Source organism: Culex quinquefasciatus, chromosome 2, assembly GCF_015732765.1.
Source record: "Culex quinquefasciatus strain JHB chromosome 2, VPISU_Cqui_1.0_pri_paternal, whole genome shotgun sequence".
Lineage (NCBI taxonomy): Eukaryota > Metazoa > Arthropoda > Insecta > Diptera > Culicidae > Culex > Culex quinquefasciatus.
The window spans coordinates 25,259,965-25,279,725 of NC_051862.1; the positions used below are offsets into that span (position 1 = coordinate 25,259,965).

Below are 19,761 nucleotides of genomic sequence, written 5' to 3' on the forward strand. Positions count from 1 at the left end.
CCCCCTGATTTTTCAGGCCTACTCTGAAGGGGGGGCGACATAAACTTGGAAAAATATTTGCAACGGCTAATCTGTAAATTAATATAAGAACAAAATCTAAATCATAAGTTAAATGGTTGGTGAAGGAGAAAAAAAAATTTTTTTTGTTTCGAATTAGAATTTTAAATTGAATAAACATATTTATTCAATAATTAATGAACGTCTTCAAGGGCCAACAATTTGGGTTGGGCACTCCTTTCCTAGGTTATCTTAAATTCAATGAATTTTCATGTATAGAGTGCGAAAAGGGTATTTGTAATGATATTGAAAACTATATTTGACACCAATGCTATGCTATGCTATGATATTGAAAACTAAATTTTTGATTGTAAGCTAATAGTTTTCTAAATATTGTGGTTAAGAGTACAAAAAACATTCTTAAGATATCATTACTGCTTAATTCAGTGTTATAATTTGTTTTATTGATTTTTAAAAGATATGGGTAGTAAAAGTTGGTCGTCGTTGATCATGGCCGTTTATGGTTACCTTCGATTTTCACGGATGACGAAACTAAGAGGAACGCAAAAAGTAACTTTTATGAATCTTTTTTTTTCGTATTATAACAATAACTCGTGATGTTTATGAGCAAACCCCTTATGATAGTATATCAAAATTTTTTTAATTGTCTGCTCTACAACTTTGTAGAACATTGTTACACTCTAAAAAATAACCCTGCAAAGTTAGAAAAAAACTTTTCAGGTTAGGTTTGGCTTTCGGTCTGTTTGGGGAATCAAAACACTTGTATGTTCTCTTCATCCGACGTTCCGACCCGTTTTGGGCCTTTTTCAAGGAATCTAGGGGTAGATTTATTGGGTAAGGCACAAAAACATAAAAAATTGTACACTTTTTCTAGGCTTACCGAAATGGGAGTGTTTGTCGTTAGGGGATGCTCCGTCAAGCACAGAACACGAAATTTTAAAATGAAAAATTTTGTTATAAACGAAAAAATGACCCCTTTGGGTCAATATGGATTCGAAAAGTACATTAAATTTCCCATAAAATTACATGTTCCAGTCGAATAACGGAAAATGGCAGATTTTTCAAAACTTTTTCAGTGTTTTTTACGATGACGACTTTTTTCCAAAATTCTAAGTGCGCCATCAAATCGGGCGTCTAATTTTACATAAAAGTCCCTTTGACACCAAATTTCTATCTCATCACCGTTTCAGGCTGCAAATTATTGAAAAACACCTCTATTTTCGCATGTTCAAAAATGGAAGGGGTCGTACCGCCCCTCCGTCACGCGATATCAAAAAACGGACCTCGGATTCGTGATCAGGGATAAAAGTTACCCCTTAGGACAAAGTTTCACGCAAATCGAAGAGGGGTCGGGGCAACTTTTCCCGATTTCGTGTGAGTTGTTTTTTTTTTTTGCTAAAATTAAACAAATGACAATATTTTATTTTGAGGAAATATTCAGCCAACTCATTTCTACATTCTGATTTGATCGATGAAGTCTATGAATGCCAAAGTTTAAGTTTAATCGGGCAAGAGATTTTTTCCGAAATCTTTTAATTTTTTTTTGTTTATTTTTTCAAGTAAAGCATTTTGAAATGCACAAATTTGTATTCGGAAAGTTCTTCAATGCATCATTATGTTCAGGAGATCATTCAATTTTACTTTTGGAGTTATTTAAAAGACAACTATAAAACTGAAAACATGGATTTGAAAACAAGAAAGTTGAAATTTGGATTTGTTCAAATAATGGCAAAAATGTTACTTAGAATCTTTCATTGTATGTTGATGAGAAAGTTGCAAAAAAAAACCCCAACCAAATGGTTTAAATTTGTTTAATAAATCAATAATTTCATCTTTTTCTGCAATGTTTCTATCAGAGATATTTGTCATTGGTTTGATCCGCAATACTGATTTATTTTATATTTTCAGTAGTGACTCAACAACTCACAATGGACTTCCAACAAGCGATCGTCAACTTGCAGTTGCTGGATGCCATTGCCAAGAAGGATCTGTCTCGGATCGCAGAACTGCTCGACCAAGGAGCAGACGTAAATCACATAAACCTTCACGACAAAAACAACACTCCACTTCACTACGCCGCAGACTGCCCGGAAATCATCAAATTACTCCTCGCTCGTGGTGCCAACTCGACGGCCGCAAACGACGCCGGAATAACTCCCCTCGAGCTGGCGCAGATTTCAGCTAAACGAGACGTTGAAGGAGAATGCAGTGCGTCTTCGCGTCGTTCGCCGGTGCTGACCTACTTCAAGCGTCCCGGGACGGCCTCAATCCTTGGCCAGTGGTACGAGTCGAAGCTGCTGGCGCTGGTTCTGTTCCGGGCGCTGCACTGGGTTCGGATCGCCGAGTTTTACTTGGCCACCAACGTGGACGATGCTGGGGCGTTTGACGACCTTGTGATTCGGTACCGCACTGCGGGGGGGATCGATCGGTTGGTGTGCCTGCAGGCGAAGCACAAACCGGGCAAGGCGTTGAACTTGAAGGATGTTTTGGAGAATGTTGGGGAGAAGGGAGATTTTAGCTTGGGGAAGTACTTCAAGAGTTTCTTGGATATCAAGTTGAGGTGTTACGAGGGCAATCAGAGTGCAATTTTTGGAGATATTTGTGAGGAAACGGAAGTTGAGTTTATAATTTTCACAACTTTGAAACTTGAGTGCACAGTTCCAAAGCAATTTGACTTAATATCTCGTGGTTCTGAAAATGAAGAAGATAGTTTGTTCTACACTTGTCCAACGGGAAGATGTATTCGATTAGAAGGACTATTAAACAGCTTGATGACAGTTGCTTCAAAGTGGTACAAAGAGATGTTGGTAGACATTTTGGCGCAAAATTACATTTCTTTAAACGAGCCTATAGATTTGGAAGAATGTGTTGAACTATTCTTAACCTCTGTGGAAAGTGATGGAAACAGTTTGAAATTTTTGCAACACTGTTACAAAAAAATATCTTTACTTAAACCTTGTGACGATCAGAAAAAACATAAAGATGTCAAAGCAAAAATCACCAAACTTTTAGAATCAGAGAAATTCAAACCCTTCAAAATGTCCGACGAAGATTGCATCAACCTGCCCCAAGAATTCTTCAACAAACTCCAATTTCACACGGAACAATCAACGGAAGACGAGGTGGAGCAGCTCGTCAAAAACGAAATCCCCGACCACTGTCCGACCACCGGCGACCTGAACCTAATCTTCCAGATGTACCACCTTGGCGTCCAGCAGTGGTGGCTCCAGACGGGAGCGGTCCCCTTCCAGACGAAGTCAAGCGCTCTTTTCCGCGAGGCAAAAACCGCAATTGAAAAGGGCTCCCTGCTGGAGAATCTGCACCTCATTTCGATGGGCAAGCTGCAGGTTTACAAGCAGGAGCTCTGTCCGGAAAAGCTCGGTGAAGCACTCACGAAGGAGGTTCAGCGGTTTGTGAACGATCGCGACAGCCACACGCTGCCGATTGTGGGTGGACTGATCGAGAGTAGTGCCGCTCGGTTGGTTGAGTATTTGCGGAGCAAGGACGAAGATCAGGTGAATTTTAAGTTTGTCAACACAGATGTGGCCAACTTTAAAGATAAGGTCGGTCAGTTGACGTCAGATGGTGGCGCTAATGACTTTCTGGTGTTTGCACACAAAGGACAAATTGAGCAAAAAGTAGTGGACAGTTTGAGTCGAAATTTTCGGAAAGTTTTTCTCGTGACTGATAAGGAGATGGCACCTGCAAAAATTATAGATGAAGCAATTGGCTTGGCAGAAAATCCACACGAAGATGTTGGTAATGTACCTGTTGAAGATGATCAAAATTCATATCAAAACAGACGAAAGGCCTTTCTACGCAACTCCAGGAGAAGTATTAGGGGGCTACTTTCTACGATGGGCGAGCAATTGATTGATTTGAATGTAAATCGAAATTAAGTTATGTTGTAATTTGTGTTCACCTTTCAAATATGTAAACAGCTGAACGTGTAACTGAATTGATACCGAAAAACTATAATAAATATTAAAATATTTGATTTACAATAAAATGACTTTTATAAATTCGACTACTACGACTACTTTTTTCAAATCATCCTTTTATGATCAAGCCAAATAAAAATGATCACGACGATACGAGCACTCACGGTCACTATTTTTAAAAATCGAAAAATTGCAAATATTTCACTGAATTCAATCTTTCGGTGGCTGAGTGCATAATTGGCAAAGGGAGCGCGTGGTCGTTAAAAATATTCGGAGTGAAAAGTGATTTTCAAAACCCTTCCTATATCATCGTTGATCGGAAGGCACGGCGTCGGGTGGATTGTGTTTAAATTTCTCGTATAAGGTTTTATTTTTTTGCGGTGAAAAAGCCATTTCTATATAATGATCGAAAGACGCACTGACAATTTGGATCGTCAAGCTAATAGTGGAGCAAAATAACTGTGTGTGAGTGATTTTGTGTGTTAACCAGAAAGACCTTCCCATAGCATCGTTGCTCGGAAGGCTCGCCAACTGGTCTGTTATGAAAGTCCTCCCCATAGCGTCGTTGCTTGGGAGGCATCGAAAAACCAATACCTTATCCTACTAACCCAAAAAAATATTAATCACGTGATGCTTGAAGGAGATGCTGTGGATTCAACGGTCTCAAGCGGTATCAACAAGTATACAGCGAAAAACTTTGTGCTTGATGAGTCTGCAACTTCAACTATCGGACTAACATTCCTCCCTTTCGTTGAACTGCAGGCTTCTTGGGAGGGCGCCGGTATTGACTAATAAAGTAGGGATCTTCAGAGGTTAAACAGTGAACGGATGGTTGGCTCCCACTGATCATTTTTGATTCATTGTTTAACTTCAGCTGATCTGTCAATAACGGAGTAGCAGCTAATTGGCAGTCAACCATGCTCATGCTCATGCTCATGCTCATGCTCATGCTCATGCTCATGCTCATTCAAACTTTCGGTGGCTGCACAATAGTTGTTCGGTAACTGGGCGTTGTTTAACTGCTTTTTAACTGGGCGCTCGATAACTGGGCCGTCGCCCAGTTAAAAAGCAGACAAACGTCAAAAAACCAAAACAAACCGAAATGACCGAGGGGTTAATGGATGCAAATATCCTGTTCAATAAATAAATAAAAAAAATTCAAACTATTATTAGATTTTAAGTCATAATTAAACATATATGAAAAGTAAGCATTGTAAATAAATTTGAGCAACTTTTTTTTATATTGCATGAGTAAAATATTATGCATCAGTGGCCCCTTCGTAATTTTTCGTTCAGCCCAGTTATCGAGGAGCATTCGGTGACTGGGCTACGTTCTCAGCCCAATTATCGAACAAGTACTGTATCTTGAAAACGAGGCACTTTATCAAAAAATCTGTGCTTTTCGATTGCAAATTTACATAAAAAAGAGGTAAAAAAATGTTATGTATGATATTTGGATTTTTACAAAAAAACACTATTTTTTCATAACTTGGCGACAGAATTTTTAAAAATACTTCTTATAGGGCTCAACATTTGCGCATTTTTGTAACCTAGAACATTTAAAAAACCTCAAAAATAAAATAAATAAGTATTTTGGGAAATTGAGTTTTTGTTAAAAAATAGTTAATTAAAAAGTTGGATTTTTTTTCCGCGTTCTTATTTTTTCTTAATAGTCCTCAACAATACCTACAACTTTGCTGAAGACACCAAGCTGATCAGAAAAATTCCTTGAAAAGTTACAGATTTTCGAAAATTTACGTACCAACATCGTATGGAGACTTGCATTGGTGACTTCTTTGGTCATAGGGAAGGCCCCCAAAAAGTTTGAGTCAAATAAAAAATACAAAAAATAGAGATGATCGATTTTGGCCGATTTTATAGAGAATTGCTTCCATACAAAAAGTGTACGTAAATATTCGAAAATCTGTATCTTTTGGAGGAATATTATGAACGATAGTTGTTACTATTGATGAGAACTTTTCATAAAAAAAAACTAACTTAATCAACCTATGTGGTTGGAGCCTTCCTCACTTATTACCAACAATGGCTGATATGATGGAATTGTACAAAAATTTCATCTCTTTTTTAGATCCGGAGTAAAAAAGGACATCAATATCACTTAAGTGTACATATCTCAAGACAGGGTTGCCAGATCTCCAATGTTGGAATCGTTGGAAAGGTCTTTTCATAACCTAACCAACGATGGGCCGGATGGTGGATCCGGACATCGTTTGCATACATTTAATTGAGATCTGGCTTCAAAAAAGTACATAAATATCACTTAAGTGGTCATAACTCGAGACAGGGTTGCCAGATCTTCAATGTTGTGGACTCGTTGGAAAGGTCTCTCGACTACCTAACCAACGATGGGTCGGAAGATGGATCCGGACATCGTTTACATGCATATAAATGAGATCCGGATATATGTGAAAACACATTTTTATACATAACTTTTGAACTAGTTATGGAAACTTCAAACAATTCAATAGCGAGGTATGGGACCCTATACCAAGTCGATTGCAACTTGTTTGGTCAAAATCAATTCTGCCAGTGCTGAGAAAACTCAGAGAGAATTTTGGTCACATACATACATACACACACAGACATTTGTTCAGTTTTCGATTCAGAGTCGATATGTATGCATGAAAGTGGGTCTTCGAGCTTTTAATAAAAAGTTCATTTTTAGAGCAGGATTATAGCCCTACCTCAGTGAGGAAGGCAAAACGATTTTGACTCAAGTCCGGAAGATTGTAAGAAAGGTGGTTTTTGTTAGTTATACGCTTTTGGAAAGGTATTTGAAGACCTTTCCAACGCGTCCAAAATATTGTTGATCTGATATTCGCAATTCGCAATTTTCAGTGTAAGAACGGGCCTTGACCGATCTTATGCACTAGGTTCCCGACGAACACGCACTGCCCTTACACCTACATCTCACCCTTGCTCTGAGTCAGTACGAGCAGCACGCTAGAACACGCTTTGAGTGTTCGTGCCAGGCATGCACACCTTCTTTTCCGGTTACGCATTTTAACTCGGCCGGGGGTGGTACATTAAGTAGGGTTTGATGTAAGTATAAGCGCCTAACCATTTATAGTGTGCCTATCAACTTTCATTAAAGCAAAAACTGTTTTATTTTTTAGTTTGAATTCAAAAACTTATTGTTATTTACTGTGTATTGTTTTCTCCTGAAATCTTGTTGCTATTTCTTTTGTCGCGGTGTTTTGTTACAATTTTTGGTCCTAAGCATCTTATAAAAGTTTACCAAAAATACAATAGTAATATTTGTGTTAATCCTTTAACCATTCCATAAATTGAGTAAGGGCTCAAACCTCACTTTTTTGAAAAAAGGGTGAAGATTGAAAACAATAGACAGTAAAAGAGAATTTATTTTATAAAAATCAAGTATCAATAGTAAGAGAATGATGAGCGTATTTTGAAGAATAAAAATGAGAAGCTAGATGTATTAGATGTAAAATTAGACAATAGTTAATAAATAGAGATACAAAACAAGCTTAGATTATAGTAATGATAATTTATAGGACAGATAAAGAATTATTCAAATAAATAAATTCGCAATAAAATCAAAAAAGATTAGGCGAATGATAAATAGACTTGATATTACTAGTACATTAAGGAAAAGTATATTTTTAAGGAAAAAAAAAAACAAAACAAAGTTTGTTACAGCAGTATCAATTGATAGAAAAGAGTGGAAAAGCTTTGAGAGATAAGAGAATCAAAAGTTAGTAAAATTAAAATCAAATGTTGGATATTAAATAGAAAAATCAGTGAAGAATTGGGAATCAGAAGAGCAAATAAAAATAGGAGATAGGTGGTAGCTGAGAATGAAGAGAAGAGAAACCCCGTTGTGCGATGTTTGAGGTACATCCACAACAGTTGACTCAACATACTGCGAATCAAAACAATACCGTCTACAATCACAAATTACTTCCCTTTCCCACATTGTCGCGCCCCTTTCTTTTAGCCGTCTTGACTCTGACCCGCGGTGGTCAAAGGTTTACGATCCGTTTCCACAGGCCACCAGCTAGGTCATCATGAAAACCAAGCCAACGTGGAGGTAAGAAAATAGGCCACTCGCAAGGAACCAAAGCTATATTGTTCTGATCAAGATAATTCGGATGATCTAACAGAACTACGGATGTAGTTAGTTACGTTCCTTCCAGGATGTTCCTTACGTGGACGTCAACCGAAGAGCACGCAACAAGGTCAGTGCCATTGCATGCTCTTAGGTATCAATCCTTGGCCTGCAAAAATATTGTTGATCTGATATTGCTATCAAAAATTATGAACACTTAAGTTTTTACTATACATTTTTTTAAGACGAATCTCAGATATTTTGATGTCACCAACAATCAAAAAAGATCAATACTTAGGCCGTTGCAAATATTTTTTTAAGTTTACGTCCCTGGATTCTGAACAAGGTCGAGGGGGGGGGGGGGGCGGATTTTATTTTTTCAAAATTCGAAGGTTGAATGTAGACGAGTTTTGTCATTAAGAATCGGTAGAGCGTAAAAAATCGATGCAGTGTGATTTTTTTTAAATCCGCAGAAAATTCATGCAAAATTGTAATACTTTCGAAGATGGAAAGCCGTGAAGTAAAATCAATAACTGTCTTCAGTAAGAAAGGCAAAAAGTAAAAAAAAAATGAAATTAAGGATTTCGGTTTTCATATATCAACGAAAACAGTGTTTTAAAATGCATTACAGCAAGTCTCTGAGATTTCGGTCATTATTTTTTTGAATCTGTATCTTTTGAAGGATTTTTTTTGATCGATTCGGTGTCCTCGGCAAAGTTGTAGGTTTGGATAAGGACTACACTGACAGTTTTTTTTTTGTGATTTTAATTTCACTTTTTGTCACTAAAACATGATTTAATAAAAATTATTATTTTTATTTTTTTTTTTTCATGTTTTGATATGTTTCAGGGGATATCAATTGCTAACTTTTCAGAAATTTGTAGAATGGGCAAAAAATCTTCGATCGAGTTATGAATTTTTAAATCAAAGCTGATTTAAAAAAAATCAAAATAATGGCTGCAAAAATTTGCAATCAAAAAGTACTTTCAACATTCATGAAATAATGTTAGATTGCAAAGTTTTCAAGTTATAGCCATTTTTAGGTAACTATTTTGAAAATAGTCGCAGCTAATCGTTTTTTTTTTAACTAGTGTCCATGTTTGCCCACTCTTAAAAAACGAGACCAACATTTCAAAAGGCCCAAACACTCAATACTACGCCCATTTTTAATTCTTAATTCAAAAAAAATTGAAGGTATTTTTTCCGAAAAGATTTGAAAATTTCTCGAATGTTTCATATTTTAACATTAAAAATCGAACCTTTGTTGCTGAGATATCGACATTAGAAAATGGTGGGTTGTTTAGGTAAGGCTTAGCAAGCATCAAATTTCATGTTTTTAAAACTTTGTATTAGAGGTGGGCAAAAAAAGAGTGAACCGCTCAAAGAGCCGGTTCACTGAAAAGAGCGAACGAACCGTGGCTCACAAAAAAAGAACCGCGGTTCTTTTTTAAACTCCGGTCTTTTGAAAGAACCGTTTCAATATGACATGATTTTTGTTATAAATATAACTTATTGAATTTCTAAAAATTGTAGTATTAAATTTGTTTTTGAGAATTGAAAATGCAATGTCAAAAATTTCAATGCTAATAAAAATTCACAACAAAAGTGAATGATTTTCTAAACAAAATGGAATAAACTTTTCATTGTAAAACTGAGTGTACATTAAAGTACGGAATACAAATTTGAGCATTTCATATAGCATAATTTGTCAAATGTAACCAAAAATCTACTGAATATTTGAGAGATTTTGGAAAAAATAATCATTTTGTGCGATTGAACATTATCGTTTATACAATTTATCTATTATATCAGAATGTAGAGAAGCGTTCACAGAATATTTTCTCCAAATAAAATATCAGCATTAGTTCAATTTTTGCAGAAATAAACGCAATTTTAAAATGAATAGCAATTTTGTCAGCATCCTAGATTTAAGTTTAGATGTCATTCAATTACTCGAATGTTCAGTTTTGAGTAGAAATCTTGACATAGAGAACACCAAGACCAATGGTTTTCAAGGGCATCTTCTCGTTTTCAGTTTTATTTTTTTATCAAATATGGCCGCTACAAATATTTTTCAAAGTTTATGTCACCCGTCCCCTTCAAAATCGGACCGCAAAATCAGGGGGCAAAACAATATTTTTTTTTTTTTTTTCAAAAAACTATCAAATTTCAATGGAAATAGAAGTCTTATCAACTGAAAACAAGAGTTTACTTTTTGGCTTAAAAAAAAGTTCATCATACTTCGATATTTTGAAAACTAATGAATGCAACTGGGGACGTGTATTATTTTTTTTTTTTGCGATTTGGTCAGAACTCAGTGACATAAACTTCAAAAAATATTTGGTACGGCCTAATTTATAGAAGTCCAATGTGAATAACTTACAAAATCACAAGATTCTTGAAAAAACCCTTTTCATCCAAATTTTGAAAAAGAGCGAAAGAGCCGTTCAAAAGAGCGGCTCTTTTTAAAGAGCGAACGAAAATGAGCGGCTCCTAAAAAGAGCGGTTTTGCCCACCTCTACTTTGTATGGAATTATCTCAGCTACTAAGGGTCGTATCAACAAAGTTCAAAAAAGCAAAATATAGGAAATTTCTCAGTTATGCAAAAATATTTTTTTTTAAAGCTGGGCAAACATAGGCACTTATTTTAAAAATGAAAAAACTATTTTTTAAAAAGTTATCTAAAAATGGCTATAACTTGAAAACGTTGCACATTATCAAAAATTCGCTGAAGTACTTTTTGATTGCAAATTTGATTTAACGTTGAAAAATGAAGTTGAAAAAATTTTGCATCCAGTTTTTCGATTTTTTTAATTCAGTATTGATTCAAAAATTTATAACTCGATCGAAGACTTTTTGCTCATTTTGGAAATTTCTGAAAAATTGGCAATTTATGTCCCCTAAAATAGATCTAAAAATAAAAAAAAAAGTGTTTTCTATTAAATCAAGATTAAGTGACAAAAAGTGAAATTAAAAATCACCAAAAAAGATTTCATCGTGAATCATTTTTTTTCAGTACTATACCTTTGGCTGGTACAAATTTTATTTAAAGTTTTTGTCCCCCCCCCCCACCTTCATAGTTGGCCCGAAAAATCAGGGGGCAAAAAAATATTTTTTTCGAAAAACTTCAATATTTTTATTAAAATTTAATTGCAATTTGTTAAAATCAATGTAAAATGAATTCCCCTGCGTTTAGAATCATTTTTAGCATGTTTGGGTAGATTTAAAAATCTTTTGAATTTTTGAAAATTTTTGATATCTACTATCGCTAAAGTTATTTTTTCGCTAATTTTTTTGTTTTCGTCAAATTTTACATTTTTTGAAAACTTTTATTGCATTACAACTGAACTAGTGTAAAATACATTTCAAAACACTTTTTCCATGCAAATGTTGAAACTATTGCAAGTTATTTTAATATTTATATTTTTTTTATATTTTTCCCCCACCCTCGACTCCGGCCTTATCCAAACCTACAACTTTGTCGAAGACATCGAATCGATAAAAAAATGCTTCAAAAGATACAGATTTTTGAATTTTCATGTATCATTTTTGTATGGACAGCTGCCAAATTTGTATGTAATATACCGAAATACCGATTTCGTAGAGAATTGCTCCATTCGAAAATTAAAGGCCAGTTTTGGAAATTTTGATTCTGTGGTCATATATGACCCATCAGTCCAGAAATAGTTCAACGAACTATTTAAATTTCAAAATATTAGGCATGACAAAATTAATAATGGAATCTTAATACAAGCATTCGGATATTGAACAAAACAACCCATTTGAGATTGGCTTCAATATTTATTTATTTCTCGAATTTCCCCCCGTTTCTGCACGCCATATATAATCGTAGCGTAGTATTTACATCTTGAGTTAATTCCTCTAGTTATGACACTTTGTTAATCCATTGTCCGTCCCCCATTTTATCTGTCTTGATGTCCGTTCTTAAACGTTCAATAATAATAATTATAATAATTTTCTTATTTGTTCCGAAACAGAGCGCGTCTTAACAGCAAAAAGCCTTGAAGCCACACTCACACATTTGCCTCTGCGTCTTCTTCTTCTTGCTGATTTTATTTGTTTTTTAGTTTATTTGTTTGCTCTATTTGTTTCTATAGCCAAAGAGCTATACACTCACATACAGACACACACACACAAAGTACAGGCAAAGTGTGTCTCACACCGACATCGAAAAGGACGAGTTTGCTCGAATTTTTGCCAATCTTTTTGTTTTCGTTTACTTTTTTTGTATTATTCTTCTCTTCTTGTATTATGTCATCAGCGGTTATCACATTTATAAGTCCATTTTTATTCGTTTTCCCCTTTTTTTTACTTTTTCTGCAGCTGTTAGAAACTTTTTCCTTCTTTTTTTCGGTGCAGCTCCCGGTTGCAAGTCCAACAAGTTTTACTTCAATTTTATTGAAACTTTCGGCGTCCAGACGGGGGCACTTGTCGCAACTTGTATTCGTCCAACAACTTTTTTTCCGATAGCTTTTTTTGACTTCTTCTTTTGCAGTTTAGGATCCAGTTTGAATGCAATTCTTCTGCAATAACCGGACACACACACACACTCGAACATACGTTCTCTGCCACACATACACAAATACAGCGAAAGCCAAACACTGCTTTTTCCTTGGATTTTCTTCTATTTGCGCCCTACACACTGAAATTCTTGCCGGAAACTTTTTTTTTCTCCTGCTATACTCTGTCATTTTTCCCCGTATTTATTGTATTTGCTTGAAAGTTTTTCCTCTTCAGAAAGCAGAGTTTTCACTTTTTGGCTTCGGTTTTTGCTTGAGAGCGGCGCGCGTCTCAACACATCTGTACACGTGTATACTGTATAGAAGGAGAATTTAATTTATTTATAGAATCACTTGCAGCAGCCACAAACACACACACGCAGACAAACACCCACATCTGTGTGTTCTAGTGAAGGCGGAGGACGTGTTCCGTCTGCTACAGATTCGGGAGGTTTTGTTCGTATTTGTTTTTGGTTAGTTTTTAGCTTGTTTTTCCAGGATGCTCGTTCTTGCCTAATTTTGAAGTTTTTGTTCTCTTTTAGGTTTTTGTTCAGGCTTTTTGAAGGATTTGACATTTTATGCATTCTTTGTAACATTTTTTCTAACAAGTCTGGAAATGAAACTATGACAACTGAAAATACAGATACATAGCAAATTTTAATTGAAAATTGATCTCATCTCAAAATTAAATAAAAGCTTAGAATTTATCAGTTCCCTTGGCTTTGGGCCACGTTTTTTTATTTGGACATTGGAAAACAAAAAGATAGGGTGGCTGAAATATTTAAAATATTTAATTTTGATTTGTTTGACAAAAAATATTATTTTTATTAATCATAACTGTTTCATGATTAAACAAATTTTAGTACTCTTAGATGCAAATGAAGGGTAATGACGTTGAATTTTTTTAAGCACGAATATTTTAGTACTCAAAATAAGCTATCACTGTAGTTTTAAGTTAAGAAGTTCTCTCAGATTTCGGTCATTCGATTTTTTGTATTTTTTAATCCGACTGAAACTTTTTTGGTGCCTCCCAAAGTAACATTTTTTTCCAGGAGTTCTACAAGAGCTCTTCAAGATAGCTACAACATAGCAGTTTGGACCGCGGTAGGATAAAACTCTCTTCAAGTACTCTTCCAAACTCCTGAAGAAGTTTTGAAGAGAATTTTATCCTACCACGGTCCAAACTGCTATGCTGTAGCTATCTTGAAGAGCTCTTGTAGAACTCCTGGAAAAAAATGTTACTTGGGTTCAGTATGCCCAAAGAAGCCATTTTGCATCATTAGTTTGTCCATATAATTTTCCATACAAATTTGGCAGCTGTCCATACAAAAAAAAACAATAACGTATGAAAATTCAAAAATCTGTATCTTTTGAAGGATTTTTTTGATCGATTGTTGTCTTTGGCAAAGTTGTAGATATGAATATGGATTACACTGAAACAAATGATACACGGTAAAAAATTTGGTGATTTTTTATTTAACTTTTTGTCTTTAAAACTTGATTAGCAAAAAAAAAACATTATTTTTCTTTTTTTTTCCTTTTTTGATATTTTTTAGAGGACAAAAAATGCAATAAATGAATGAATGATCAATACTGATTTTTTCAAAAAATTGAAATATTGGTCGCAAAAATTTTTCAAAATCAATCAAAAAATTCCTTTAAAAGATACATACATCGTTTTTGTATGGACAGCTCCCAAATTTGTATGGAAAATTATATGTACAAACTAATGATGCAAAATAGCTTCTTTGGACATACCGAAGGCAACAGAAAAGTTTCATTCGGATTAAAAAAAAAAATACAAAAATTAAAATTCTAAAAAAATACCGATTTTGTAGAGACTTGCTCAGTTACGAACATGTCACTAGAAATAAAAAATTCTAAATTTTTTGCACGCGATTAATTGCTGAATCTAGGAATCATTTTTAAAAACAAACTTCTCCCATGTTGAAAATTTCCCGGTGAATTTGATATGAATATTTTCATGGTCAAAAAACGGTCCAGATAGCATTTTAAAGATTTATATGACCTTTTATATTTTTCCTCAAAAGCCCTACAAATAACCTTTCATTTCCGTCCAAGATAAGTATTCCTCTACTGCGCAAAATTTCATTCGAAAATTTTTATTTTTCTTGTGTTCAGAAGTCCATTTTGAGCAACTTTTGATCTTCGGAAAACCTAACTCCTCTTGTTTTATAATTTTCATGTTTTATTTTTAAGATTTTAATTTGCATTTATCTTGTTTAGTTTATCTTTGTTTTGGTGGTTTTTGGCCTATTGTATCAACTCCTATCATTACATTTTGCCTTTCTTTTTTTATATTTTTGAAGTCCCTTTTTCATTTTTTTGCTTGTTTTTTTCATATTTTCTGCTCCAGAATTGCCCCATTATTTTTAATTGTAAAAAAATGCGTAGAGGCATAGTCCGGGACACTACAAAAATTACTGCATAATTATTTTTACTTAAAAAATAAGGAAAGGTAAGTAAAAAACACAGCAAAATTTGCCCCCCAAAAAAAGGACATTTTTAAAAACATATTCGCAAAGTCACATGAAACAAGTCAAACATCCAACCCCAAAATCTTCCAATGCATTTTAAACATCAAAAATTGGTTGAAAAAATGATTTTTGAACCTCCTACTGAGCTATTTTTTGCTCAATTATGGGTGAAAACGATTGTTAGAAAGCGTATTCAACCTTAAATGGGTAAATTTTAGACTTATTTTTTTTAATTTTGAAACCTATATTTCGTCTGTATCTTTACTGATTTTTTTTTAATAATCCAGTATTTTTTTTCTCCCTCTCCACGCTTATGACAAGAACGTCGAACAAAAAACATTTAATATGTTTTGTAATAACTTAACAAAACAAAAAAAAATAGCTGGCAAAAAATCTAGAATTGAACGGAAAATATTGCAATAGCAAAATAAGCAAAAGTAAATTATAAATTCTTTTTTAAACAGACCTGAAGGAAATAGAAAATAAAATGAGAGAAGTGAATAAACAAATTTCAAATGGCTTTGAAATCGAAATTGAAATATGATTAAATTAACTATTCTTATTATAAAAGGCAACCACTTTGTTTCTATACACCAGTTTAAAAAAAAACTAAATGTTTACAAAAAATATTTTAAAATTTAGAAACAAAAACATTTTCAACAGAACTACAAAAGGACGAAATGAAAAAAAATTGTTTTTCCAAATTTATAACAACATTGATATTTCCGGATTACACAATTCAAACTAAAGCAAATTAAGTAAAATTCTAGAGTCTAATTGGATAAGGTCCAATAAATATAGGGAATCTCACAGCTTTTAAGATCCCTTCAGCAAAACTAAAATTTTTGTAATTTTAAGAGATCAAAAAATCTAATATTTTTTTGTAAGCTTTTTAATCTGGTAAAAGGCAAACTGGAAAAACGAAATTAAAATCGACATTTTTTTAGGAATGGACACAGAAAGTTATTTGAAACAAAATAAAGTAAATTCTGGATTTTTTTTATAAAATGTAAAAAGTACTATCAACTTAGATTTTGAGAGTAAGATTGGGACCTACAAAACCACATTAATTAAGATAAATAAATCTCAACTCTTCGACCCAATGTCACCCCTGCTAACGTAACTTATAAAACAACAAAACGATGCTTTTTCGATTTAAAATTAGTTCTCAAAGAAATTGCATATGGGTCATTCCAGGTCAACTGGGCACACTTTTGGACTCGACCTTCACCGATTTGCATCAAACTTGGAGAGGACGTTCATCTATCGATAGTAAACAGAAATCCCTACACTGAAATAAAAAAATAGTACTAAATTCCTTTATTCTAGGAATTTTGCCTCTTTTACTTATTTAGTAATCGGGTTTTATGGATTACTTAATAAGGAAAGGAGCCAAAATTCCTAGAATTTAGGAATTTGGTACTTTAATTTTTTTTCAGTGTAGTTTGGTGCTGATTGGACCATCCTTCTATTATTGGCACCGCCCTCTTTTTTGACGATTTTCTAAAAAACTGTTTTTTTCTTTTAATCATAACTTTGCAACTATTTGAGCAAAAGATTTTCTACAGGTTGCATTTTATAGAAAGTTGTCCAAGGAGTTCGATAAAAATAAAATTTTAACCCTTAAATGCCCCCTGATATTATATTTTAACGTTTTAAGTATTAAAATTCAGTTTTGACCAATTATTTTATTTAAATTTGTTTTATTTTATCACCTTCGTGTTCCCCGGACAATTAAACATAATAATCAAAGTAGACCTCAAACTGTAATGAACTATTGGCGAGATACAGCGATTTTACTGTTTGATTTTGCGCTGCACTCTGTCCTATAAATTCAAATTCGAAAAAAGTTTCTCAAATATAAAAACCGAACTATGCGGGATTCATCCCTTTTTGTTGAAAAGTACACCATGTTCTTCCGAGTGCTGCTCAAAATCGAACTTTTTTCAGTAAAAACGCTGTTTCTCGCCAATAGTTCATTTTAGTTTGAGGTTTACATTGATTATTATGTAAAATTGTCCGGGGAACACAATGGTGATAAAATAAAATAATATAAGTAATTGGTCAAAAGTAAATTTTTAAACTTAAAACGTTAAAATATAACATAAAGGGGCAAATAAGGGTTAACATTTTATTTTTTCGAATTCCTTGGAAAATTTTCAATTAAATGCAGTCTATAGAAAGTCTTTTGCTTAAATAGTTGCAATGTTATGATTTAAAGAAAAAAAAGTTTAAATCGTCTGAAAGTCTGAAATTCTGAAAGGATTTATTTTTTCAAATAACTTCCTTAGCACAAGAAAATTAAAAACTTGCAAATAAGAGATTTTCAAAATCTAAGCAGCATAGATACATTGTACAGTTAAAACTTTCTTCTTCTTGAAACTTCCCACGTGAATTTCCTCATCCCATTCCATCTCATTTCCCTCGCGCACTAAAACTCCTCCACTCAAATGAACTGCGAACACCTCCTATTTCCGAAAGCCATCAGCCGCCCCACGAAGGAAACAAAGTTTAATCGAGTTTCCTTTGTTATCTACTTAAATTACGTCTATGTCGACGAGTTAGGCGAGAGAGAGACAACCCCAACGAGCATAAAAACCAACCAAACCAACCGAAAGTTGCAAACATAAAACAAAACCCCACTATTCTAACATGAAAAAAAAAACAGATCGACGTGAAAACGCGCGTATTTCTAACCAAAAATCCCACCGGGCTACGAAATCAAACCTCGTTTTTGTAGCGCTTCTCTTCAGCAGACAAACTCCTTTTACTTGTTCACTTTTTTCACTGGCTTTTTTTTTGTATTCGCGCTGCTTCACCTCCCGTTTCAAGATGTGTGTTTTTGCTGGGCCTTCTCCCCTCCCAGAAAAGGGGAAAAACGATTCACGATTTATATTACAGCGGCGAACTTTTTCTGCTTCTGCCAAGTTGCGTTCCGAGCCAGCACGACGCGGCCACCACGCCGAGACCGGTGAGCATCCGCAGCCACTGCCAGGGGTGGGCTGGAAAAGAGAGGAGGAAAATCGGAGGGGAAAAAAGTGTTAGTGAGTAAAACGATGGGCAAGGTCGAAGAATACTGTGAAAAGTGGTCATTTTGAATTCAAATTAAGACATATTCTATGACTACTGACTTCTGACTTTTGACTTTTGACTTTTGACTTTTGACTTCTGACTTCTGACTTCTGACTTCTGACTTCTGACTTCTGACTTCTGACTTCTGACTTCTGACTTCTGACTTCTGACTTCTGACTTCTGACTTCTGACTTCTGACTTCTGACTTCTGACTTCTGACTTCTGACTTCTGACTTCTGACTTCTGACTTCTGACTTCTGACTTCTGACTTCTGACTTCTGACTTCTGACTTCTGACTTCTGACTTCTGACTTCTGACTTCTGATTTATAATTCCTTACTTTTGTCTTCAAACGCCCGACTTCTGACTTTTTTCAGACTTTTAACTTCTGACTTTAAAACTCTGATAAAACCAAAAAGTAATGAAAAAATTAAAGTAAGAACTTTTGTTAAACTTATTGTGGAAATTGAAGTAAACTAAACCGAAATTGAAATGAAAATAATTGTAAAACTAAAAGTGAAAGTAGAAACGAAAAATAATAAAAAAGTAACAGTTAAAGCCAAAATGAAAGAATTTATATTATATTGAAATGAAAATAACAGTGAAAATTAATATGCCCCATGAAGTCACCACTTATGTTAACATAAATTTTAACATTAAAACAAAAATTCATGCGAGAACTATGTAAAGTAGAAAAATACATGAAAAGAAGATAAATTACTTTTGCTTTGAAAACTATTTCTAAAATTTAAATGTAATCAAATGTGAAAATTAAAGTAAAAATCAAAATGAAAATCAAAATGAAAATTAAAGTAAAAATTAAGGTAAAAATAAAATATTAAGTCAAATTGAAATAAAAAAAAAATTAAAAAAAAGGGTTAACATTCATAAAAATCAAAGTAAAAATAAAAGAAAAAATAAAAGTGAATTTAGAAGAGACCATAACATTGAATATAAAACTAAAAATAAAAATGGAATTAAAAGTGAAATTAAAAGTGAAAAATAATATAACAAATAAAATTGCAAATAAAAGTGAAAACAAACATGAAAATTAATGTGAAAAAAAGAAAATTAATGTGAAAACTAAACTGAAAGAAATAGTGAAAAATAAAGTGAAAATTTTACACTTTTCATCACTTGTCATAATTTTACTTCAAAAATAAAGTAAAATTTAAGGTGAAAATTTGAGTGAAAATTAAAGTGAAAATTAAAGTGAAAATTAAAATGAAAATAAAAGTGAATATTAAGTTAAAATTAACGTGAAAAAGAAAGTGAAAATTAAAGTGTTTTTATCACTTAAACTCAAATAGGAAATTAAAGTAAAAATTAAAATTAAATTAAATGAACGTTAAAAATTAAAATTAAATTAAATGAGCGTGAAAATTAAAGTCAAAATAAAAATAAAAATTAAAGTAAAAATAAAGGGGAAAATTAAAGTGATAATTTTTCACTTTTCTTCATTTATCTTCAATTTACTTAAAAATAAAAGTAAAAATAAAAGTGAAAATAAGGATAAAAATTTAAGTATAAATTAACAAAAATTAAGTGAAAATTAAAGTGAAAACTTATGTGAAAATTAAAAAGAAAACATATGTGAAAATTAAAGTGGAAATTGAAGTGAGA

At 33.4% G+C, this 19,761-nt stretch overlaps 1 protein-coding gene across 1 annotated transcript in view; it reads right to left on the reverse strand.

The window, feature by feature from the left end:
* Positions 1–17,207: 17,207 nt before the first annotated feature.
* The window catches only part of LOC6052292, a 174,794-nt gene continuing 172,240 nt past the window's right edge, over positions 17,208–19,761 (reverse strand). Inside the window, exon 5 of the mRNA XM_038253378.1 lies at positions 17,208–18,069. Within this exon, the coding sequence (XP_038109306.1) occupies positions 17,963–18,069 (107 nt within the window). The 3' untranslated portion in view covers positions 17,208–17,962. The remainder of the gene's footprint in view (positions 18,070–19,761) is intronic.